Below are 26,026 nucleotides of genomic sequence, written 5' to 3'. Positions count from 1 at the left end.
AACATACATATTTTCTAACAAAATGCACATTGGTAAACATATTTTATCATGAAAGCATTTCTAAACAAATCCTAAAATATGCATTTTTAAATATATTTTTATTTGGACCTGAGAACTGAAAGGCAATTATGTTCCTACTCATATTAGTCCGTGAGTTGCATATCATTTCAGTTCACAGCAACATTTGCAAAACCTGAATTCTTCAAGCGTCCCTAATCTCTGCCTTCTTAATATACCTCCCCCTACCCAATAACCAACTCACATAACAAGTTTTGCTTTACTCTGGAAATGTTATGTTCTTTTAGGACATGACAAAGAATGACTAGCCCAGATGAGCAGGACCAGTTCCAGAGATCAACAAACTGGGCATTTTCAAGATCACCCCTGCGGCAATGCATTCATTCATTCATTCATTCATTTATAAAAACATTTTTATCCCACCTTTCCCTTAAAAAAGCTCAAGGCAGTTAACAGCAATAAATCAAAACAAGTATAATTCAACAGCATTATTAAAAGCAGCCAAACGCAAAAACAAAACAAAATAGCTATTAAAGTAATTGGGCATCTTCCACGAGTAAAAATACTGGCTTCAACACTGCTCACCAGGCTTACTTCACCATTTGCTGATTGAGGTGAAAAGTCAGCTCTCCTTGTGACTAGTCATGGCAGGGTTAGGCATACTGGTGCCCTCCAGATGTTTTGGACTACAGCTCCCCAAATCCCTGACCATTTGTCATGCTGGTTGGGGCCGATGAGAACTGTAGTCCAAAACATCTGGAGGTCACCAGTTTGCCTAACCCTCACTTAAGGGGTCATTAGTGCTCAGTGAGAACTGAATGGGAATTAAAGCAAGAAAGCAAAGTGGCTGTCTGATGAGGCTTTACAAGTAGCTGAGGAAAGAAGGGAAGCGAAAAGCAAGGGAGAAAGGGGAAGATATATCCAACTGAATGCAGAGTTCCAGAGAATAGCAAGGAGAGACAAGAAGGCCTTCTTAAATGAACAATGCAAAGAAATCGAGGAAAACAACAGAATGGGAAGACTAGAGATCTCTTCAAGAAAATCGGAGATCTCAAGGGAACGTTTTGTGCAAAGACAGGCATGATAAAGGACAAAGAAGGCAGGGACCTAACAGAAGCAGATGAGATTAAGAAGAGGTGGCAAGAATACACAGAAGAACTATACAGGAAAGATCTTAATGTCCCTGATAGCCATGATAGTGTGATCACTGAACTTGAGCCGGACATCCTTGAGAGTGAAGTCCTTAGGAAGCATTACTAACAACAAAGCTAGCAGATATGACAGTATTCCAGCTGAGCTATTTAAAATCCTAAAAGATGATGCTGTTAAAGTGCTGCACTCAATATGCCAACACATTTGGAACACTCAACAGTGGCCACAAGACTGGAAAAGGTCAGTTGACATTCCAATTCCAAAGAAGGGCAACGCCAAAGAGTGTTCAAACTACCGTACAATTGCGCTCATTTCACATGCCAGCAAGGTTAAGCTCAAAATCCTACAAGCTAGGCTTCAGCAGTATGTGAACCGAGAACTACCGGAAGTACAAGCTGGGTTTCGAAGAGGCAGAGGAACTAGAGATCAAATCACCAACATTCGCTGGATCATGGAGAAAGCAAGAGAATTCCAGAAAAACATCTATTTCTGCTTCATTGACTACGCTAAAGCCTTTGATTGTGTGGATCACAACAAACTCTGGCAAATTCTGAAAGAGATGGGGGTACCAGACCACCTCACCTGTCTCCTGAGAAACCTGTACGAGGGTCAAGAAGCAACAGTAAGAACCAGACATGGAACAACCGAGTGGTTCAAAATTGGGAAAGGAGTACGACAAGGCTGCATATTGTCACCCTGCTTATTTAACTTATATGCAGAGTACATGAAATTAAAAGACGCTTGCTCCTTGGGAGGAAAGCTATGGCACACCTAGACAGCATAGTAAGAAGCAGAGACATCACCTTGCCGACAAAGGTCCGTCTAATCAAAGCTATGGTTTTCCCAGTAGTAATGTATGGCTGTGAGCGCTGGACTATAAGGAAGGCTGAGCGCCGAAGAATTGATGCTTTCGAACTGTGGTGCTGGAGAAGACTCTTACGAGTCCCCTGGACTGCAAGGAGGTCAAATCAGTCCATCCTAAAGGAAATCAACCCTGAGTGCTCATTGGAACGACAGATACTGAAGCTGAAGCGCAAATATTTTGGCCACCTAACGCGAAGAGAAAACGACTGAACAACAAGACAGCCACAGGATATGCTGTTTTCCAGGAACCAACCTCACAGCCAGTGCTCCGAGGTCGGTTCCCAGGAAACTGACCTCCCCCCACGTCCGCGCTGCCTCCGAGGCAGTGCAGAGAAGCCCCATCCTCTGCGCTCGGAAGAGGAGTGCGGAGAGGTTGAAAAGGGGTGTTCTGGGGGGGTGTTTCAGGGCGGGGAGGGCAGAACTGCATGTACGACACATCCTATGTGTTGTACAGCAGCCTCCTCTCCTGCTTGCCCCCCCCCCACGGGTAGACAGCCAAAAACGGCTGTCTAGCAGGAAAAGTAGGACAGGAGAGATGTGGAGAGAACAATCCCCCCAAGCTTCTCCTGCCTTGTTCGGATGCGGCCGCCTATCTAGATAGGATTGTGCCCTAAGATTAGCAACTATTGTCAGGACTGCAGTCTGACATAGCTACAGCTAGGCTGACCAGATGCAAAGGGTGACAAGCTCTTGTATCTATAGAAGAGGAGATTTCGATAGGCTTTAGGAGACTTCCTTCCTTCACTGCCAGTTTGAAGATGTCTGAGCTTGAGGAGCACACTTTAGTGGTTGAGAGAGATGAACTTCAGGAACTCTGAGACTAATTAATGGCAAATATGTTACCCTGCAGCACGATAAGAAAAACTCACATACCAGCTTGTAGGCATGGTGCCTCATCTCTGTTAAGAGAGCAGCTTTTTCACTGTGGTCTGGAGGGTGATATATTCTGGATATTTTAGTCAAATGTGGGGGGAAATAGATTATACAGAACACATCTTCAGCTGTCCCTTTTATCTTCTAGGACAGATATGAAGCATACCTATGAAGCTTGTTGGGGCATGTTTTTTTTTGCATCCAATCTCGTAGTTTTTGAGAAATGATTTCCATACACATACAAACACCATCAATTCTTACAGCAGTGTTAGACATTCCTATCTGGTGGGGAGATCTGGTGTTTGTGTGATAGAGGGTTCAGGTTGTTTTCTGAAAGGGAGCGCTGGAGAATTAGGTGCCTTTTCCACATTTGCTTTATTTACAAAAACACATGTAGATTATCACAACTTCCTAAAATAGCACAGCTGCTAATTCTGCGTCCATTTCCCAAAGAGGGCATCTGTTACAGTCAGCTCGAAGGCCACACTCCACTTTCAGTTAACTCCAGCTAAACCGCACCATTTGCTGCCTGTTCTTGGTGAAATTTGAACTGGATATCTGGCTCCAACCTCTTCCTTTATCCCGCCCTCTGGCTCTGAGGGATTTTGCTACCTGAAGGCTGGATCCTTTGTTTATGTCTCTGACCATGCATCCACTGTGCTCAGGATGATCATACTTCTGTCAATACCAAATGTCATTGGGGATCTTTGTCTGTCTAATATACCTCCCCCTTCCCTGCTGCCACCCCCACCCTCTGCCATGACCCCCACCCCTTCCAAATGAATATATTCCTTCTTAGCAGTGCCACCTTTATACATACCGCACTTTTAGGGCAAAATCTAATATGACAGTGTTCCGGTATGGATAGGTTTCCCCAGAACATTTGGGGAACCCAACCCAGACATGCAGGATTTCAGGAAGTTTGGCTGTGTTAATCCCTCTTGTGCAATTTACTGGAAGGAATAAAGATTGAAGATAAATATCCATATTGCTCTATACTAGTTTTCCTACACTTCCTTATATGACAGGACAAAGGGTATCTTTTTATGTTCATGCTAATTACATAACAGTAGTTCAGTAAGTCATATTTCAGTTGCTAGTACTGATTTCTAAAGCTGTCACTAAATAAATAGTATAAAATATTTCTGGAGGAGATTGCACTGGGAATTAGATACCTATCTACTTTTTGTACATTTGAATGTGTTGTTCACCTGCTTGTTCTTTTATAATAATGTGCTATTCAGCTATTAGAGATCTGTAGAGATCTAACTTGAGCTACTAAATCTGGCCTGCAGTGGGGATTGAAGAAAGCAACATCTCTAAAATGTCGATACTGTGTAGTCCACCTAATTGAATATGCCAGAGATTTAACACACTGAAAATGGATTTTTGACAACAGCATAGAACTGAAATTCTCTTCCAACAGATGTTATGATGGCCAATAGTGCAATTGAGTTTAACAGCAAACAAAACAAAGAATCTAGGAGGGAAGACATACATCCTAGTGCTTAAGGTGTCTTATTGTTCTTAAGCCATCAGATGCTGGAGTAAACATTAAGAAAAAAAAGTAAAGGATTCCTCTAGGGCAGCCTTCCCCAACCAGGTGCCCTCCAAACATGTTAGACTTCAAGTCCCATCACCCCAACCAGCACACCCATTGGCTGGGGATGATGGGAGTTGAAGTCCAACACACCTGAGAGCACCAGGATGGGGAAGGCTGCATTGTAATTTGGTGTTGTGAATTCTCTGTAGCATCCAGGTCTGGGCACTAGATGAACTTCTAGCTTTACCAGTCGTAGAGACTAATATTACTAGGATTACTAAACTGTAATCCTGTGCGTGCTTACCAGGAAGTAAGCCCCATTGTAAACAGTTGGCCTTACTTCTGAGTAGACATGTGAAGGATTGCACAGTGTTTCTTGTACTTCCTCGTGTTCCCTTTGTCCTGCTGGAGAGTTGAGCCTGTGGGACTGGCATGCTTGGAACTCGATGGTGCTGTAGCAAGGCTCTGTGCCAGCTCTATTACTCATTCTTTATCCTGTGATTTCTCCCTTGTCTGTAATCTCCACCCTCTACCTTTTTTATTATTATTTCCAATTGATCCGTGTAGGTGAGTCAGAAAAACCTGCTTGTCCACAAACCTGTTCCTTCTTGCCAAGCATTGGTCCTGGTTCTTGTAGATGCTAGGAACAGATTATCAAAATAAGATGTCAAGTATTGCTTGTGGGCATATACAGTGTGCACTATGAAGCTATGTGTGTCATTAAAAGCACAGTAAAGGTCCCATAGATCTTAATAATAAACAGCACTACCATTTGCATGGTCTTTCACAGGTGACGTTTTACTTTGTTCTGTATTTATTTTATTTATGAAAAATATGTGTTATCCCACTCAAAAGGGGTCATAAGGGGCCCAGAGAGGCTTACAGCTTAAAAATACAAATAGTATCATAAATAATTTTTAAAAACAGCAACAGCATGATTTCAAGATAAAACATGTAATATTCCAGCTGGAAATAGATTTAAAAATCAATCAATGAAAAGCCCTTGGCAAATAAGGTGCTCTGATGACAGAAAGATACCAGGGTTGGTGTCAGGTAAGCCTCCATTGGAGGAGCATTACACAACCATGGTGCTGCAACAGAGAGGGCTCTTTTCCTGGTTACCACATGCCTCACTTTAGATGGTGGTGGGAACACAGACAAGGGCCTCTGAGGAAGCTCTTAAAAGTCAGGTAGGTCCATGACCTGTATGACGGTGTAAAATAAGAGAGAAATCTTCTAAAAAAACAAGTGAAACCCATCGATAAACACAGAAGAGAAAATTAATCTTGATGAAGGTGCAATACTATGTAAGGTTTCTTGACAGTGACATAAACCTGCTTAGGATTGGGCTGTAAATCTTAAATAAAAGCATAAGATAAATCTCAATTCAGTTTAGACATAAGAGCTGTGCTGGTTCACATTAAAGGCCTATCTTGTCCAGCATTCTGTTTATATGCTGGCTAACCAGATGCCTGTGGGAAGCCCATAAGCAGGACATGAGTACAATAGCACTCTTGTGCGTGTGTTCCCTTTGTTGTTGTTTATTTGGTCAGTCGCTTCCGACTCTTCGTGACTTCATGGACCAACCCACGCCAGAGCTTCCTGTCGGCCGTCGCCACCCCCAGCTCCCCCAAGGTCGAGTCCGTCACCTCCAGAATGTCATCCATCCATCTTGCCCTTCATCGGCCCCTCTTCCTTTTGCCTTCCACTTTTCCTAGCATCAGCATCTTCTCCAGGGTATCCTGTCTTCTCATGATGTGGCCAAAGTACTTCAGTTTTGCCTTTAAGATCATTCCCTCAAGTGAGCAGTCTGGCTTTATTTCTTGGAGTATGGACTGGTTTGATCTTCTTGCAGTCCAAGGCACTCTCAGAATTTTCCTCCAGCACCACTGTTCAAAAGCATCTATCGCAGCCATAGGTTACTACAGGGAATACCATTGCTTTAACTATGCGGACCTTTGTTGTCAGTGTGATGTCTCTGCTCTTCACTATTTTTTCAAGATTTGTCATTGCTCTCCTCCCAAGAAGTAAACGTGTGTTCCCTAGTAATTGATATTTAGAGGCATACTGCCTCTGATACTAGAGATACCCTATAGCTGCCATGACTAGCAGCTATTGATAGCCTTATCCTCCATGAATTTGTCTGATCCTCTTTTAAAGCCAATCCGGTTGGTGGCAATGATTACATCTTGTAGTAGCAAATTCCATAGTTTATTTGCTATGTAAAGAAGTTCTTCCTTTTTTCTGTCCTGAATCTCCCACAGTCACCTTGGGCTCTAGTCTAGTGCGAGAGGGAGAAAAACGTCTCCCTATCCACTTCCTTCACACCATGCATAATTTTATACACCGCTATCATGTTCCCCCCCCCTTTTTTTTCAGCTAAAAAGCCCCAAACATTGGTACCTGTCCTTATAGGGGAGTTGCTCTAGCCCCTTATCATTTTTCTTGCCCTTTTCTGCACATTTTCCAGATGTACAATGTCTTTTTTGAGGTTTGGTGACCAGACCTGTACACAGTAGTCCAAGTGTGGTTGCACCATAGATTTGTATAAAGGCATTATGATACTGGTAGGGTTTTTCCCCCGATTCCTTTCCTAATGTTGCCCAACACAGAGTTTGCTTTCTTAACAGCAGCCACACACTGGGGTGACATTTTCATTGCGCTATCCACCACAACCCCAAGATCCCTTTCCTGGTCAATAGTTGCCAGCTCACACCGTATCAGTATATATGTGAAGTTAAGATTTTTTGCCCCAATGTACATCACTTTGCACCTGCTTACACTGAACCACGTTGGCCATTTTAATTCCCATTCCTCCAGTCTGGAGAGATCCTTTTGCAGCAGCACTGCCCCTTTTTGTTTAACCACCCTAAATAATTTGGCGCGACCAGTGCTGCCTCATTGCTTATTCCGAACTCCAGATGATTTGTGAGGAAGTTAAAAATCACCGCTCCCAATACAATTCCTTGGGGGACTCCCCCCCCCCACCGTTTACAGCTCTCCATTGTGAAACTGACCATTTATACCTACTTTCTGTTACCAGTCCAAAAGAGGACCCCTCCTCTTATCCCATGACTGCTAAGTTTGCTCAGGTGCCTTTGGTGAGGGACTTTGTCAAAAGTCTTTTCGAAGTCCAAGTAAGCAGTGTCTGTCAGATCACCCCCATCCGCTCTCAAAGAACTGTAAAAGGTTAGTGAGTTTTTGCAGAAGCCATTTCCCCCCCAGTTTACAAGGAACGGATATTAAGCTAACTGGCCTGTAATTTCCTGGATCACCCCACAGCCTTATATCCCTTTTTAAATATTGGCATTATACTGGCCACTTTCCAGTCCTCTGGTACAAAGGCTGACGTTAGGCACACGTTACATATTTTTGTTAGAAGATCAGCAATTTCACATTTGAATTCTTTAAGAACTCTCAGATGGATGCTCTCTGCACCCTGTAGGTTTGTCTTAGGTTTGTGTGAAACTTCATATCTTTTCACCATTATTTGCCTCAGTTTCTCAGACTTCCTTCCTGAAAATATCTATTCAGGCATGGGCATCTGCTTTACATCTTTTTCAGTGAAGATAGTTGCAAATAATTCGTTCAGCTTCTCTTCAATTTAATTTCCATATCCTTCTTTAGTACTCTAACTCCATTGACATCCAACGGTCCAATTGCCTCTCTATCTGGTTTCCTGCTTCTGATGTATTTAAAGTGGCTTTTTTGTATTGGTGGGCTTAATGCTGTTAGCAATGTGCTTCTCAAAATCCTATTTTGCATCCCTTCTTGTTTGTTCCATTTCTTTTGTGCAGGTTAGGGTTCCTTTTTGTTCTCTTGGTTTGGGCGACACTTCCATTTTCATGGTGAAAGCCTTCTTTTCTCTAATAGCTTCCTTGACACTGTTGGTTAAACACGCTGGTGAGCTCTTGGGCTTGGTGTTACCTTTCCTGACCCATGGTGTGTATTCTATCCGAGAGGCTATTATTGTGATTTTGATTACCTCCCGAGCATTCTGGAGAGATTTGACCCTCTTGACTTTCAAATAATTTTGATGATATTGCCACCTGTTTTATCTATTTTCTTCCAAAGCATATGATTTCAATTGTTACAGTTTTCAGACACCATGCAGCTTATGTTTGATGGAAAATCCAAATAATTTAGATTGAAAGTCTAAATTATTTATTATTTATTCTTCCCAAATGCTGTCAGATGTCATAAAGTGCCCCTTGAATCAATCCTGTTCATTGATTGTTCCTCTCTGCAGTTTTCAAGACAGCTACAATCCCAGAATCTATTTCATGGATTCTATTAGCTATGGCTGATGGGAGCTGTGGTCCAACCACATCTGGGCGGAGGGCACATAGTCTCTACCCCTGCTATAAAGGCTACTTTCATCTCTGTTTCTGTCCCGCATGTATCTCTATGCTAAATTCTTTTTAGTCGTGTGTGTGTGTGTGTGTGTGTGTGTGTGAGATAATTTCCTCTTTTTTTGGCAATGTGTAAAATGGCTACCCGACCTGGCTGTAAGGATTTGGGCCCAACTAGACTCAAATGGTACTACATAACTCTAAGCTGCAGTATTACAAATCCATGAAGGGAGAGCTCTGGAGACGGCAGAAAGGAAATACAGTTCTGGAATATCTGTAATCTTGGGAAATCATACCACATGTGCATATCACATTTCTAATAATTTTTATTGTTTTATTTTCCCTTTCTCCTAATGCTAGAACTCAGAGCCACCCAGTGGGCAATATATTCAGGATAAGCAAAAGCAAATATTTATTTGCTAACTTAAGGGATTTGCTGCAATAACTAGCAGTCATAGACACTGGCTCAAATGCCTTTAAAAGGGGATTAGAAATACATGGAGTACAGATGGATTTACCCATGACAGCTAAATGGAACCTGCAGGTTTGGAAGCACTTCTGAATACCAGTGGCAGGGGCCAAACAGCAAAGGAAGGCTGTGGCTTTCATGCTCTTCACATGGACTTCTTGGAAGCATCTGGTTGGCCACTATTAGAAAGGGGAAGCTGGACTAGATGCTCTGATCCAACAGTGCTCTTGCTTTATGAAGTTCTTAATTCAAGGATGGAGCCACCCTGAAGGCACACTTTGACTTCATGCTCCTGTTATCTTTTACACAGCCATAAAAAGTAATGGTCCTTTGCTCTGAGTTCTGTGATCGTAGTAGCTTTCTCAGGCTTGTTTAGTAACATCCTTACTTCACAACTTTACTTTCTATATTTAATGCTTTCTCATTGCATCTGGATAGAACCAAGGAGGCAGTGTTATACTCTCAAGGAAAATACAAGTTCAAGCAAACCTCTTGGCATGATGTCTCAGATAAATGAAGATTTATATTGAGGTTGTGGCCCTCAAGCCCTTGGCAAATTGCCCATATATTCCTTGTGATAAGAGAAAAACATACACAGACATAAGGGGAAGAAATGATGTAATCAAAGGCAACTGCATATATAGGCAGGCCTATTCATCTTCTGCAGTTCAGTGCTCACAGTTACAAGGAATTATGGATTCCTAGGTTCTAGAGAACCTCAGATTCTGTGCCAGCTCCAGGTTTGGGGAGGCCCCCTTTCCCCTGGTATGTCCCCTGTTGTGAAGCAGGACCCATCTTTGATGCTGTCTCCCAAAGAGCCTGTTCATGGCAAACAAGAAACCAAGCAGTCCTTCAGTGGCACTGAGGGGAGGGGGGGAGGAGGAGGAGGAGGAACAGCCCCTTCCATTGCCTATTTCAGGAGCAAGCAGGACTGGCTGTTGCTGTTTATGACCAGAGCTGGTGGAAGAGTGAGTGGCGATGGCAGTGAGGAAAAGATATATGGGGCTCCAGGTGGTAGTGATCCATTCCAGAGCACTGGGGCTTTGGCATCTGTCCAAGGATGCCAACTCAGACACCACCCCTGCTCAGAATTCACTTAATATTTTGTTGCTGTTAAGCATGGGGGTTTCTCCATGACAATGGAAGGAGAAGCAAATGGAGGATTACCTGGATTTTTTGAAGGAATTGGCTTTAGTCTATGCAAGGCTTCATGAGCGAGTGCACTGCGCCAGTATAAGTCGCTTCACAGAACCTACTTCCGGGTGGAGTGGGGGGATTGGAGTAAACGTCATCAGACTGGCGGGGGCTGTTCAGTCAATAAGAGAGTCTCCCCCCCCCCCAGGCTCTCCTTTCTCCTTCGGCTGATACTCCTGTAATGTGATGGATCGAAGCTTAGCACTAATTACTTCCTTACACCAACAAAGCAAACAGTAAGGAAACACAGCTGCAGATCCTTTGTTACTCGATAAAATCCTGGCAGTTCTCCTCCAATGAGATGGTCTTGCCAAGAATCAATCTCTTTCTCTCTTTTGCTCCCCCCCAATTAATTACTTCCTTTCAACAAAGAAAACAGTAAAGATATGCAGCATGGATATTTACAGAACAAGCCTCATTGACCACAATGGGAGTTACTTCTGAGGAGACATCTGCTTCCCCAAGCCCTGCCTGTTTCGGCCAATTTTTTTTTCTTCCCCTGTAAAAGTGCTGTCTCACTTTGTCACTAGCACACATTTGTCCAGCAACACCTACACCCCTGTCTCGCTCTGCTTCTATCACACAGTTGCTTTATCATGCAGTTGTGTGACAGAGACATAGTAAGATGGAAGAAATCACCCATCCTGAAAGGAAGTAGTTAAACAAATTACACCTACAGAATGGTTTTGAATGTCACTGTGTTACTATCACACATTTGTCCAGCAATACCTGTACCTCCTGTTTCACTATGTCGCATTTGCCAGCTATTCCTATGCCCCCTATCTCACTGTTGCACAATAGTGTGATAGCGGTATGGGGGCTATACGTATTGCTGGACAAATGCGCGATAGTGAGATGGGGGTGTAGCTGTTGCCAACAAAAGCGCTATTTAGCTTTAAAGCTTTACTTTTTAAAAAAAGTTACAGGCTGCCCAGAGCACAGTTATACTTTTGGGGTGATAGGCACCAGAGTTTAGTGGTTGGCAAGGTGTAGTAAATGCTGTGAAGTAACTCAGAACTCTGACGGCCAGCCCTGAAATGGCAGAAACATTGGGGAAACACCCCTTGACCGGGGTCAGTGAGGTCAGGGCCAGGTGAAAGACACACCCCTGGGCAGGGAGATCATGCCAGAGTAAATGTGAGGGTGGTGCATATCACAACAGAAGTGCAGACAAGCCGAATTAAGGAAAACCGTCAGACTAAAAGTAGTCTCAGAAGAACTGTTCTTTCTGCGATAAGCTCCGCAGTGGCTGTGGGGTGGCTACGACGTCATGTATCCCTAACGACCTCCAAACGCAGCCAGCTTGGAGTAAATTGTTCGTGGAGACATACACACCCATGTTAGGAGCTAGGGCACACAGCTTTGTGGGGCAGCGTTTCTGAAGGTAGAATGGTGTTACTTTCCTTGTTTGTTCATGTTCCCTCAATCCATACATGCATAAAAGCCTTATTTAGACACAGTTGATTATGCACAGCCAGCTTGTGTTATTTTTGGGGGGGGGAGGGGGGAGTTGAGAATAGGTTCACCCATGTAGAGACCACTTTCACATGGTCATGTAATTGCTTGCCTAGATCAGGGGTGAGCAGAACGGTAGATCAGGATCTCATGGTAGATCTCTGGGTGATTTCCAGTAGATGAGCAAGGATTTCTAAATTCCAATTGTTTAACTATAGCAACAACAAAATGATTCTCCTCCCCATCCCACCCCAACAAAAATAAACTGCTGGAATGAAATAAGGGGTAAACAGGAATTAATTTTTGTGTGGAAGGACTGTGAGCTTATCTCAGTTCTGCTACTCAAAACAAATCCCTTTGCTTAGCAGCTGCTCAGAAACACTTTGTTCTTTATAGGGATGGTGGAGAATTCCGCCACGGATTTCAGTGAGGCCGAATGCAGTGGCATTCAGCCCCCTGAAATCCATGGCGGTACAGCCTGCCCCCCGTCCCCCCGCAGATCCCCCCCGGGACGAGACTTACCTGGGGCGGATGTTCCGGGCAGCGGCTTCAGCGGCAGCAGAGGCTGGTCTTTCGACCAGCTGCCACGGCCGCCATTTGCAGTCTGGTCTTTTTTTTTTTTTTTACCCAGACGTGATAGGCTATGTAAAGACTTACGTAGCTTATCACGGCTCCCTGGCTGGATGCAAAAGGCGGCCGCTATGGCGGCCGCCATTTGCGTCCACACCAGCCAGTCTGCGGCCGGAAATCCAGCTGCGGATGGCCCTGGCCTGGCCGGCTGCTCCATGGAGCCGCTGAGGAGCAGAGCCGGCCGTCAAGGATTCCGGGGGGGAGGACCGGATCGCCCCCCCATCAAGGATTCCAGGGGGAGGGATGGAGCGCCTCCCCCCCACGAACAGAATCTGTAAAAAGGTAAGTGACTTTCGTACATCCCTAGTTCCTTAATTCTAAATGACCGTCTTTGCTACATGGCTCCAGTAGGTGGATCTTGGGGCACCAGCAAAAAACAAAGTGGATCCCAAAACGTGAAGTCTGTCCACCTGTAGCCTAGGTGTCCAGGTTGCTGTTCATCCCACATTTACTGCGCCAGTGCAAAGCTGGCCAAAGTCGACCGAGTGGTGGTTTGACAGATACGGGTTGAGCTGAGCTGGGGATATTGTGAAGCCACCAGGTAGCTGTTGTACTATAATAGCAGCTTATGAAAAGTGAATGCTTGATTTTTGTGTTGTTGTCTTAAACTTCTCTCTGATCTTTTTGTTTGAGATGTTTTGTGCTCTTTGGTCTGGTTTTCATCACACCTGCATGTTGTTTCCATTTTCTTTGTATGGCTTTACTGTCTGAATTCCTTCATTCTTTGGATTTCACAACTGAATATAATTACAGAAACAACACAGACAAACCTATGATCTTTTAAGGAATGGCAGGAAATTCTCCAGAAGAATTGGGAAGGGCAATATGCCCAACAGGAATTTCTGCATTTCATACTAATAAACATATGCTTATTGTCAAACAAGCAGTGGTTGTTCATTACACCAATAAGTGCTTCCCCTTTCATTGTGGCATTTAAAATATTCAGTCCTCTCCTCATGTAGGAGTTTTCTAGTTTGGGACCATGGTATGAGGAAGGGGGACTTTAATACTTTGTCCCTGCCACGGTCCCCATCAGAATCAGCCTCCCTCCCATGCTTACTATTCGCAATGGAACAAATACCACCCCCCACCCCCCGAAATGAAAGTTTGGATCTTTCATGTGTCATCTTTTCTAGAAGGGTCATTATTGTCTAAAATGAATCTATATTGGCATAATGCTTATTCCGACTGTATAAAGGTGGTACCAAGTCAGCAAAGCCAGGAATTATCTAATCATCTCCAAGAGAGTATGTAGCCACTAGGAAATGGGCAGAAAGAGGGACAGCCAAAATAATCAAGGATTTCGAGCACCTTCCTTCCTAGGAATATTTTGTTTAATGGGAAAAAGGAGCTATAGGCAAACATGACAGAGGCTTACAAACTTCTGCATGGTGTGGAGAGACTGAAGAGACATTTGTTCTCCCTCTCCCATAATATTGGAACTTTGATTCAGACAATGAAGCATATGCAGGACAGATAAAAGAAAGTACTTCACCAAACATATTAGGTGAAGTCCAACATCACATGAATAGCATTCCCCCTGTGCTCAGCCAAATATGCTCTGGAGAGTCCTGAAATCTTCCAGATCAGATTTTGAGGATGTGTAGGGGGGAGAAGGGGGAATCATGTCCATCCTTGCTCTACTGACAACCCGTTCTGCCAGCAGGAGGGGCTAATTGGATACAACTCATAGTGTATGGGATTTGCAGCCACGAGATGTGGTACTGACCACTGTCTGATATGATTTTTTTTTTTAATGGAGAAATTAATGGAGGATAGATCTATCAAATGGTGTTTATGAAGATCCTTTCTGTACTAACATGCCTAGTTTTCTTTTCTTTTTTAATTGCACATTGCACGTCTTAATTGCACTTTCCTTTGTGTGCATTGCTATCTAATGCGAGGGTGTGCAAAAAAATTTGGGGGCAAACATAGTTTAAAAGAGGTCTTTGATGAGAGCGATTGCTAAATATAAAATTATGACACTGATACCCTGTCCTTCCTCAGCATACACGGTTCTTCCCTCTTCGTTTTATCCTCACAACAACTTTCAGTTCGGTTGGGCTGAGAGCCAGTGATTGGCCCAAGCCACCCTATGAGCTTCATGACTGAATGGGGAATTTTTTGAACATGGGTGTCCCCAGGCCCAGTCCAACATTTTAATTGTGAAGTATGTGGATATAAGTGTCCGTATCAATACCATTCCTGCAGATGCTGACACATTTGTCATTACCACAGGTCGTATGTAACATTAAAACAAGAAATGAGAACAGATTTTCCCCATCATCCATGAGGGTGTCTTCAGTCAGAAAAGGACTGCAATGGAAAACGTTGCATGATGTCAGGCGGTTGCATTGCATGCATTATGGTTTACTCCAAGCATCCCTTTAAATATTACTATACTCTGAATATGTAGTGTGTGTTTTGGAGCCAAATCAAATGGAGATTTTCCTGTCAGGTAGATCTTTTCAGAATTAAGACTCTGAATGCATCCACCATCGCATGAGAAATTTCACAAACTTAATGTGAACTTTAAAAATCCTTTTGGCAGAAGACAAATGACTTGGCTGAGAACATGCAGTTTGTCACCAGGAATTGTTCAGATGTCCCAGGACATTTTAAAGGGTTGGCCTAAATGAGTATTCTAATTTGATCTTCCTACAACCACTGTTGCTTTCATCTATTCTAAATCAACCTCTTAGTTATTTGGGTCGTTCTTTTGTCAGGTTCCTAGTAGGGATGGGAGTATCAGTGATGTTCGAGCTTGGCAAGATTCTCTGAGCTCCACCTTGAAGTTTGGATAACCTCACTCCTGTTTTTGATAGTGATCTATTTTTCTTTACATTTGAACAGGAAGAGCGTGCATTTTGGTGCACATTTTTGGTGCACACCTAAATGTGCACTTTACCCCCAAAGACTAAAACATGAAAATCCTTATTTTTATAAAAATGTGCGTTTTTCTAAAGTATGCATTTTGTAAATGCAAGCGTGGGAATATGTGAGCTTTCTTTGAAAATGATGTTCCCGTTGATGTTCACATTTGGGGTTGCGAACGGGACAAATTTGAACTAAAAACGAATCAAAATGACATTCTCATACATCCCTAGTCCCTGCTTGTTAGTATCTTTCCACAGTAAGAGGTACAGGATTAAATTGTGTCTGCAAAATGTATTTGTAATAGTGAAGAAAATATTGGGATTGGAAGTCCTACAACTTGACATGATCTAGTAATTTTTTCTCACACATATTTTTGCTGTCAGAATTTCAACTGGAGTTCCTTAGAGGCCATATATTGTATTTTGTTAGGTGTGCATGTCAGATGATGCAAGGGTACACCTGAAAATATAAAGTGCGAATGTGAGAAACATGTTCACTAACACTTTTATTATACACATATACTTGTCATGGAGCTACAACTGACTGCAGTTCTGAGTGCACTCTTAGTTGCAAACCTGATGTTGCTTCTGTGTGATATGAAAAATCATCCTCATTATGTCTTCTATCTTTAACAGTGCAAGCCTATTCAAGTCTACTCAGAAGTAAGCCCCATTGAGTTCAATGGGTCTTGCTCCCAAGTAAATGTGTATAGGATTGCAGCCTAAAAGGCTTGGGAGTAGTTTAGATGAAAAACATTGGTGAAATTTGAGCTGAAATCAGTCATAAAAAACATTGGCTCTGCTCCTCCAAGAAAATCTCTATTTTAATCTAACATTAATCATTCTAACATTGATTACGCATATATGTATCCAAATTTGCCTGATTGTTATCATTGTTATGTTATACTTTGAGCCTAATATTTCGGTGGCCTTTTGGCAAAAAAGGGCTCAATAGAAAAATTAGTAATTAATTAATTAATAAGAAGTCTAAAAACTTTCAAATTTATCTCTACAACAATGAAAGCAAGAAATGTCACCTTCAGAAGAAAGTAAAATAAAACAGGGATCACAGGAATTTCTATTCTGGATTAGATTCTGGATTACAAATGGAAATCTGTGATGACATAATGAAAAAGAGTGCCTTTGATTTGCTGCAATATTTTGTCTTTACTGAGTTGATACAGATTAAATAAATAAAAACAACCTTTTGGTGTGTTGTCATGGGATTTTCCGGTTAACTAGCATATTCACCTTGAACTTGGCATCTAATGTGGAGAGGGAACTGAAGTAAATATAACCAATTTCTCTATTTTTGTTGATCGGCAGATATGGCCATTTCACTTGCTAATCTTTGCTTCTAACATATATGTATGCAAATGTGCACTTAACTCGTAGATGGTGGTGATAACATAGCACCTGCAAACCTAAGGCAGAGTTTCATGTCTAAATTAAAGTTCACCCTGACCGAGCAGTTCAGGATGTGGTATTAGAGCTGCTTATCATCTGAAAGGAGACATAACGAACAATTGCTCAGATCTAGGCACTGCATGTACAATCATATTTTTTTTACATATATAGAGCTGATCAGGGTTTGTGAACTCAAAGCCATCTCAAAGGATGGCTATTTTAATTAAGACAGTTTAATTGTAATAGTTAGGCTCACAGTATTTGAATACTGTCGTATAGATTTGGCTATTGATTTCAGGATCAATATCTGACCCTTTTAATTAGAATTTGTTGTACTCCAGAGCTAAAATATTAATTAAATTGAAGAATTAAATGGCTATGTACACAGCCAATGCGAAAATGATAATTTTCTTTAAAGGAATCTGTGTTTCAGCTATTCCTCCATGTGCTTAAAAAACAAACTATGGGGTGGGTCTAGATTTGGACATGCTTCAGATAGACCCAGTGAAATTAATGGGGCTTACATTAGCCATGACTAACTTAAGTCCCATTAATTTGAGACTGAGTAAGTCTAGATCCAGCCCTATACATTAATACTTTGCCTTTATAATATAATTTACAAGAACTATGCAAAGTCATATCAAAATCAGCAGAACAAAATTAAGGTTACCCATTACAATATTCTGTATTGATCCAAATATGTTTAATCATAATGCTTCCAGCATCACATCTCTGTGCTATCAATGTATTTATCCTTTATTTATTTTAATCTTTTATTGCCCTTCAATGATTCTGTTTTCAGGATGCTTACAATATGTAAATTTAGTATCAGTCCAGATGTGATAAACATCTTTATTGTAGATTTAAAAAGAGGATATACAGTAAATAAACACAAATGTTTTTGAGATTACTAGTTATTTTAAAGTTCAGCAGAACTGAACATAATGGGTTGGATCCAGACTCAGTTAGTTGAACTTATGTCCCATTGAAATCAATTGGGACAAGTTAGTCACGACTTTTGACCTATTGATTTCAATGAAGCCTATGTTCAACTAGCTTAGTCTGGATTCAGCCCAATGTCTCTAGCCAATAAGACAAAGGAACAAAAGGTATCAGGGTTTCATTCAGAGCTACATTCAGAGCTGCATTGAATTGAGGAACTGTCAAGTTTGGGATGAAGTTGAAAGCTGAACCTATAACTGCTTCAGGGATGTTGTGTGGTAACAAAGCAGGGTCCTCATCTTGCAAGTATATTAAGTCAATAGAAGTTATATCCTTTCAATATGGGCTTTCTGATATTTAGAGAATCCTATTCTAGATAATCCACAAGTCAATGAGAGTTTTCTTTGAGTTGATTGCATTCACTAGTCCTACCCTGTTGATTGAAGCAGACAAGGGAGAGGGAGCGAGGGAGAGAGAGAGATGAGGAGTGGAAGGAAAGCTATTTTTTAAAAGTACAGTTGAAAGCCGAAATGTACTACAGATTCATTTAACATTTCCTTCACGCTGGCAGAATATCTTCTGATTTCTTAGGATTTATACTCTTTTCGAACATAAAAACAGACACTATTATCGGTGCTCTGGCACTGGGCAGGCCTGAGCTCTTCCTCTTCACCCTTTCTTCTTTTACTCTCAAAGATGTTTCAGACTTCTTAATTCTGTGCTGCTCTAAGATGTATCAATAAAATTAACCCAAACGGCGAAGGAATGTTTTTTTAAAAAACAAATTTCTATGCAGTGTAGTCAGGAAGATTCATCTGCCTCTGTGTAAAAGTCTGGCAATGTTTCACTTTCACTGCTAAAACACAGGCAAGGCCATATAGACAAATGGCTGCTTTGTTTGCAATCAGACATTACCAAATGTTTTCAGTCTGGCTTTTGTTCAATTTTGGCAGCAAAATCAAAACGCTGTATACCCCAACCATTCCTCTTTACCAGGAAGGGTCCCTATTTTTTGGTACCTGTCCCTAGTAAATCTCTGTCTTTACATTATCTCTATTCTGCCTTTTGGGAGATTTGGGGGATGCTTTTAAAAAAATATGTTGTATGTGCACTAGCTTCCTTGATAACAAATGTTCCTTGACAATGAATGTTGTTTGAGGTGCAGGCATTTTGGATGCAACTGGATCCATTGCAAGATTAAACAGTCTATTAAACATTCCAACATTTAAAAAAAGGAAAGTGTCATGGTCAGGTTATTTACAAACTGACTTCAGAAGTCATGAAGGACAAGCTATTGCAGGGTAAATCAATCTAGTGGTAGCAGTCAGAGAATGAGCTTTATCCGTGTGTAATAGTGTGGGGTGGCTGCGTTTTGCTTGGGGAATTAACCTCGGTTTTAGAATAAGGGTGTTATATGTACATAATAAAGTTGGAAAGGATGGCATTGCCCCATTCCATTGGTCTTATGATGGCGAGGACATTTCAGTGTAGCCTTTCCATTGGTGCTGAATAAAATTTACAATCAGCAGCAGTTCCCCAGTCAGTAGAAACAAACTGAATGTTTTAACATAGACTTACGTTTTTGTATTTTTTGTGTCCATAAATCATATTTAAAAGCTACATTGTTTAGAATGTACATAAGATTACAAAAATTGATCCCTTCTATTTTTTATACTGCATAGTCAGAAGTAATACATTCCAGACTAAAAGGCATTCTTAGGCCAGCTTTGCACATTTCATGGGAGTGGGAGCAATTTTTGCACCACCCTCCCTCCTCCCTGCACTTTGGGATTTTGTATGAAGGGAGAGACGTACATATTCCACATGGGGGACATGTGCATGTCCCCCTCCCATGGGAACTGAAAGTGAGCAAGAGAGGAAATATGATTTAAACTTTATTTTTTAAAAAAGCAATGTCAAAAAGAAGCATGAAGGATTCCATCTGTGATTCCTCTTTCACTGTTCTCTCTTGAGCACTGTCCTTGGATTCATATGTACTTTCTAAGATACTTTATCTTTCAGAATTTACCCGCTAGACTCAGGATATTCAAGGTTCAAAGGGTTTTTTTTTTACTTAGTTCAGTTTTATGGGCCAGTTTGTTCTTGGTGGATTTGATTTTTGTGTTTTCCTGTTTCAAGGGGAATATCTAGCATGAATGGAACCGTTCTTTCTGCTGAAGACTTTCTTTCCCCCCCTTTAAATTAAGAATGAACAGTGAAAAATAATTCTGTGACATGTCTCTTGTTTACCAAGAAAATCAGTAAGGATTTTCAACCAATACTTCTGTCCCAGACTGATTCCACACACAGTGTGTGTATGGGCTAGGGCTATTGTAAAATGCCTCTCCCGAATTTGCAATCCCATTTGCAGGAGGTGAATTGGGAAAGGCGATTTTGCCAGTTTTTCAGGGGAAGAAAAAATTACAGGGGGAGAAGGGAAGGGTGCACTTTTTGAACCTTATAATGTAGTGTGCAAAGTGACTCCTTCCTCTTCCCTCCCTTCCTAGTCCTTCGGGGTGGGGAGTGATGTGCTAGGTAGCTACCTGGCTATCCAAATATGTGGCACCTGCTGGCTGGCTTGCTCTAAAAGGACACTCGGTGTTTCTGTATCTTGAACTGAGACACCCTCTGTAAAGGGTTTTTAGAGCAAGCTGACAGATAGCCAGCTAGCTGGATGGCCAGCTAGCTATTACATCCCCTGACAAAGAAAGGGAGAATTGGAAGGAGACACTTTGTCATGCTACGTCGTAAGATTTTCAAAATGCATAGCCTTCCCTCCTCCCAAACATTTCATACATTTCCTTTTGTCCCCCAAATCAGAGGGGTACATTTGCTGGTGTCCCCCCCCCCCTTTGACGGATCAACACACTTTAGTGAACTGGATATCAGTCCTAGTGGGTCACATAAATGATAGTGCTATGCTACACATTTGACCCTTTAGCACATTGGCAGAACACAGTACTGCTACAAGCCTTTTTTGTTCTGACATTCAAATGTCCACAGAAAAGGACAGTGAGTGGAAAACATACTGAACAAAGAACACACAGTGAACGCCAACCCACCACTCAGCACATAAAGATTGTAAACCACCACGCTTCACGTGGGATATAGGCACCATCCAAAGCCGGTTCACCAATGTAATATCTGAAGTGATAGTACTGGTGCAGCACTACAACTTGTGATGTTCTGCTGAATCAATGGCCCTTGCTACCATTCCTGCCTCTGTTTTGTTTTGCAAAACCATTAGAAACATGTCTTTCCATTATCAACAGTGCTGCTTAGGTTGTTCATGCCCATAGCCATGTAAAACAACAACATCCACAGGCATAAGTGTCTCCAGGGGACCCTCTTACTTGTATCTGGTCTTGGAATCCCTGCCTCATCACTCTTTTGGTGCAAAGGAAAATTTCCCTGAGTTGCATATAGACTTATTTTGACCATTCTGTGTCTGCCTGCATAGGTACAATGCAGTTTTGCAGCACTCTGTAGCTGTATTTTCATGGTGTGGGTGAATGTCTGCTAGAGTAGTGGTGCACTGATCTAGAGACAAGGGAAATGAGCAAAGGTCAGAGGATGGAATAACCTTTGTAGGTGTTTTTCTGTTCTATTTTTGTAATGTCAAGATGCCATTGGTAACCGTGCTGGCAACACTGGTTTAACATAAAGCCTCTCTTCTTTCCACAGTGGGTAAACCTCACAAATGTAACTACTGTGGACGGAGTTACAAGCAGCGCAGTTCTTTGGAAGAACACAAGGAACGCTGTCACAACTATCTGCAGAACGTCAGTATAGAGGGTGCTGGGCAAGTCATGAGTCACCATGGTGAGTGGAAGCCATACTCTGAGAGTTTTCAGCAGTGCGGATCTTCTTGTTGTTTTTCATTTTTCCTCCTTCTGTTTCTTGCAAACCACCAAAGAGGAAGAAATGGGAATATGCACAATAGTAGGCTTATTATGCCTATAGAGATCCAGACCTTAAATATAAACTCAGTCCTAAAATATTAGCCTTACAAAGTCATGTTACAAGTTATGGCATTAAATAGCTATGTAAAGTAAAACTGTGTTGTAATAGAAAAATATCCCAACAAGGAGAAAGAGGAGAATAATATAAATGTCTTTGCCCAGAACAGCTGCCTGCCATAGGCATGGAGTCTCTGAGGAAGTGCATGGAGCTTTCCCCAGCTGCCAGGGCTGCTCTGTTCATTTAACTGAAACAAATGGGCAGCCAGTATGAAAAGGAACTCTGTGCATTGCAGTGCACAACAGGCTTTGAATCGGGGCGAATAATAATTGGTAACAGTGGGTTGCATCCAATGGGTTGTGTCCAGTATAAGTCTAACTTAGGTCCTGTTCATTTCAACGAGTCTGCTGTAATGTTGAGTACAACCCTGATTTTTTCATTCATGGAATGTCTTGAGGCATGTAACCAATATGTTATGTGCCATCAGATGCTAAACTTGACAACAGTTAATCATGTTTTTCAGGTACTAGAACAAATTTCCATAAATCGTATCAGTGTTGTTTTATAGCATGTTCTCGGTATATGCTGCCCCAGCCTGCTGTTCCAATGCAGCATCATAAAGCTGATGAGGCTAATGATGTAGGCAGATACTATATAAGCTCTTTTGAAATATTTTACATGAAGCATTCGGATAATGATGAACTTGCCTGCAGGAGTTGCAAGCCAAATTTTAAAAGCTAATAGAATGAAGCACAAACTCGGTTGAATGTAATTCTTCAAGAGATTGATGCAAAGGTTTCCCGCAGCTGCACATTTTCACTGCTGGGCATAATGCTTTTTGGACATCTGTGGAACAAGTTCAGAACATCTTTTTCCACAGGAACCATTAAAAGAGCAGGACCTCTATTAGGCAGCTTCTGTCTTCCATGTACTCCAGTGCACTTGTACAGCATCCAGCACAACATAGTGGATTTTATCTAATTGTGTCTTTTCATTCATGGAACGTGCTCCTGTGAATGGAGTGGAGTGGAGGTTCACCAATTCCTCCTTCCTTCTGCAGCCCCCTATGCCACTTCCTATGCTGTTCTGGCAGGTCCTGTGACCCTCCAAAGCATATTTTGGGTGAGGCAGGGGAAAGGGCGGGAATTAGAGAAAATCTTCTCCCCCACTTCACAGAAGCCTCAGATCAAAGAGGCTCCCATGAATGGAATGACACTATTGGATATAACCCACTGGGTCCATTCAGACATAATGCCAAACTGTGGCTCTGCAATAGGGAGTGCATGCAAAGAATCATGTGCTCCACCCTCCCCTCTTATGTGCAAGTTCCCTCCCCTACCTCCGGCCTTTTGCTAACTATAGTTTGCCATGATGTCCAAAATTGGTTAACTGTTGTTTGTACCTTTCTTCCGAAGTATGGTTCGGAAATACATTTCAAACTTTGGTTTCAGGTAGTACTTGGAGGCAAGGTGCTAATCTTGGTTTGCCAAATCACAGCAGACTAGCAAAACACAGGGAGTGGAGGAGGGAACCTGCACAGGAGGAGGAGTGGGGAGTGCATGTGCCCCCAGAAGTGCTCCCAAATCATCAAACCATGGATTGGGGTTGTGCTTGAATTGAGCCACTGCAGCACGTGCTTTGGGGTAGCAGTCCATCCACTCTACTCACAGATCCACTTTAGCAAAGAGGATTTGAGCTCTGCTATGCAGCAATGACCTCCGAGTAGGCAACTAGGCGGCTGCAGCACCAAGTGAGAAAAGTCACCCCTTCAGAACATCCTTTTTCACAGGAGTATTTAAAAGAACAGGAACCATATGCTGGTCAGGAACAGGTGGCGACTCTGAGTGAGTCAAGTCAGCTAGCCTTGTAATGCTCTTTTGATGAATACGTTTGTACTGCCAATAGAGACTTCAGAGCCAGAATTCAGAACCCTCCACCACTGCCGCCACTTTTCCCATTCCTGCTTTAGGACTCCTCTGTGTGTTTGTAGAGCATCTGCTTCTATGCTCCGTTTATAAAAAGAGATGCTATACCTTTTAACACTCCTGGAAGTCACACCTCTGCTTTGAAAGTCTTTCTCTTTCTTTTCTTATGTGTGAGAGCTGGTTGCACCTGGAGTATGGCTTTTCAGAGACTTGGTGGTGCAATAATAGCTGTCATTTCCTTCTGTCCACACAAACATGTTTCTTGTCTGCCATGGTTTCTGGCCAGCCCAGTTTTATGGAGGTTTATGATGTTCTGGGCTACTATTCCCTGAAAAAACGAGAAAGTAGGAAAATCAAAAATATATCTGTGTATAAACAACAAAGAATCTTGTGGCACCTTAAAGACTAACAGATTTATTATGGTGTAAGCTTTCGTGGACTACTTTGTTAGGTGCTACAAGACTCTTGGTTCCTTTTGCTGCAACAGACTGATATGGCTGGGAGTTGCATCTCTGTCTATAACTATAATACTCGAGCAGTTTAAGAATTCATTTATTAAAAGTTTATTTTTATTTATTTTTTTGTCGTATGTGAATGGTTTAGTGGTTATTTGGATAAGTCCTCACGTAGCCCTTTAAAGCAATGAAAAGCAATACACTCCCTGGTGGCAGTTTCCCACAGTTTCAAGACTCTGATCTGCCCTGATCCTAAGCGTTTTCATGACTGAATGTGCCCCCAGATATACACTTGTGCTTTGGACCATTGTGTTGGTGCACTCCATCCTCAGAAATGATTGTCTCGCATGCCTAATTTAAACCCTGAACTTAAAGAAATTGAGTTAATGATCTGGGAGAAATCTTATTTCAGTGTTCTATGGGGCTAGGATTAGATTTGAGTTGCAGGAAAAGAAATATAGTAGCCGTGAACCTCTAGCCCCACATTATGAATGGTCCTGTTCAGAGCACTGACATGCTCAGTAAATATTATTGCTGTTTGGTTTGATTGTGTCTGCTTGTTTGATTGCATTATGTATTGAATTTTATCTACATTTCCACAACAAATAAATGTAGGTTCAATTGAACATTATCCAAAGAATTGGTTCAAATTAAAAAACACACACACACACACTATTCAGTCCTATGAGCATAGTGGGACTTACTTCCAAGTAAACGTGTGCAGGATTAGGCTGTAAGGCACTTGCTAATAACAAAATTGCTCTCAAACATTGACTTTAAATTTTACACGATCGGAGGGAAACGAAAATGCAGATTTAATTCTTCATCATTCTAGCACCTGCATATCACAGTCATTTTGAAAGTGAGCATGAATTCTGTTTTTTTTTTTTCTTAATGTGTGCTTTCCACCTTCTGCTTACTTTTGCTATTGGCAGTTGGATTCCCGTGGTAAATGCCAGATCATTGTATGTTTCTGCAAGAGCATTCTGTACATATAATAAATTTACAGAGTTAATGGGGTTCTAAGACTTAAAACATTTGGCCTTCCATGGGAGGTTGGCCACAAACAGATGAACAGAATTAATTGCCATTATTTAAGTTCCCCATAAACCAGAGATTTTTTCCAGGGATCTTTTACCAGAAAGAAAAAAAAAGCACTCATTCTGTAAAGTTATCCCCAAATCACCATTTTTCAGGCACACACAATGCAGGTCATTTATAAAACACCTAATCAGTGCAATCAGGTTTAGTCCATTATAGCAGGTTCTGATATAACATTAATCTCCCTCGAGTGTAGCTGGTAGTCAACAGGTATGTACTATACAAGGAACATAGTCGTAGGCAAAAGGAATATGTTTCTAAGCTGAGTGATGTGGGAGCTCAAACTTCTCCTCCCTCTAATCTCAAACATGGGGTGGACTTGTTGCAGATGCTCAGTGCTCCAAAGGATGCAAAGGTATGATCTGTTACTAATTCCTGGGTTTCATAGCTAGGCCTGGCTCAAACTGAGTCATGTTCATAGTTTTTTTCTGAATGTCTGCCCATCTGTCAGTTTCCTCCTTTAATTGTGGGAGCTAGGAAGGGGATGTTCCCTGAAAAGAGGGTAGGCAATGAATGGAAGGAGCTCAGCACTACTCCCCTTTGCCCCCCAGGTAAGGCCCAGCTCAAGGAGAAGACGGGCATAGCATATAAAGAGAGCTTGTTGCACTGCAAATATGCCTTCACAACAGAACTGGACAGAAGAGCATACAAGACGCTGCTCACTCCTCCCTTTCTTCCCTCCCTCACTTTGCTCCTGTTTCCTTCTGAACCATCTGGGGGAAATTTACAAATCTTCCTGCAGGGTGATGTGTCCTCTTAGCCACTCAGCTGCATCTCAGCCACTCAGCTGCATAGTTCACTCTTAAGTTT

The 26,026-nt window shown here is 42.0% G+C and overlaps 1 protein-coding gene across 9 annotated transcripts in view; it reads left to right on the top strand.

Annotated features, from left to right (window-relative positions):
- The window catches only part of IKZF2 (IKAROS family zinc finger 2), a 154,842-nt gene that overhangs the window by 108,440 nt on the left and 20,376 nt on the right, over positions 1-26,026 (top strand). For all 9 annotated transcript variants that reach the window (XM_084830087.1, XM_084830108.1, XM_084830079.1 and 6 more), the window contains exon 6: positions 21,460-21,597. In XM_084830087.1, coding sequence (XP_084686213.1) covers positions 21,460-21,597 — 138 coding nt within the window. The remainder of the gene's footprint in view (positions 1-21,459; positions 21,598-26,026) is intronic.

This window comes from Heloderma suspectum, chromosome 1, assembly GCF_057233095.1.
Source record: "Heloderma suspectum isolate Gila_16-S chromosome 1, 16-S_ref, whole genome shotgun sequence".
Classification (NCBI taxonomy): Eukaryota; Metazoa; Chordata; class Lepidosauria; order Squamata; family Helodermatidae; genus Heloderma; species Heloderma suspectum.
Note: the sequence above shows the minus strand (reverse complement) of the source record. Positions and strands in the feature narration are given on the sequence as shown.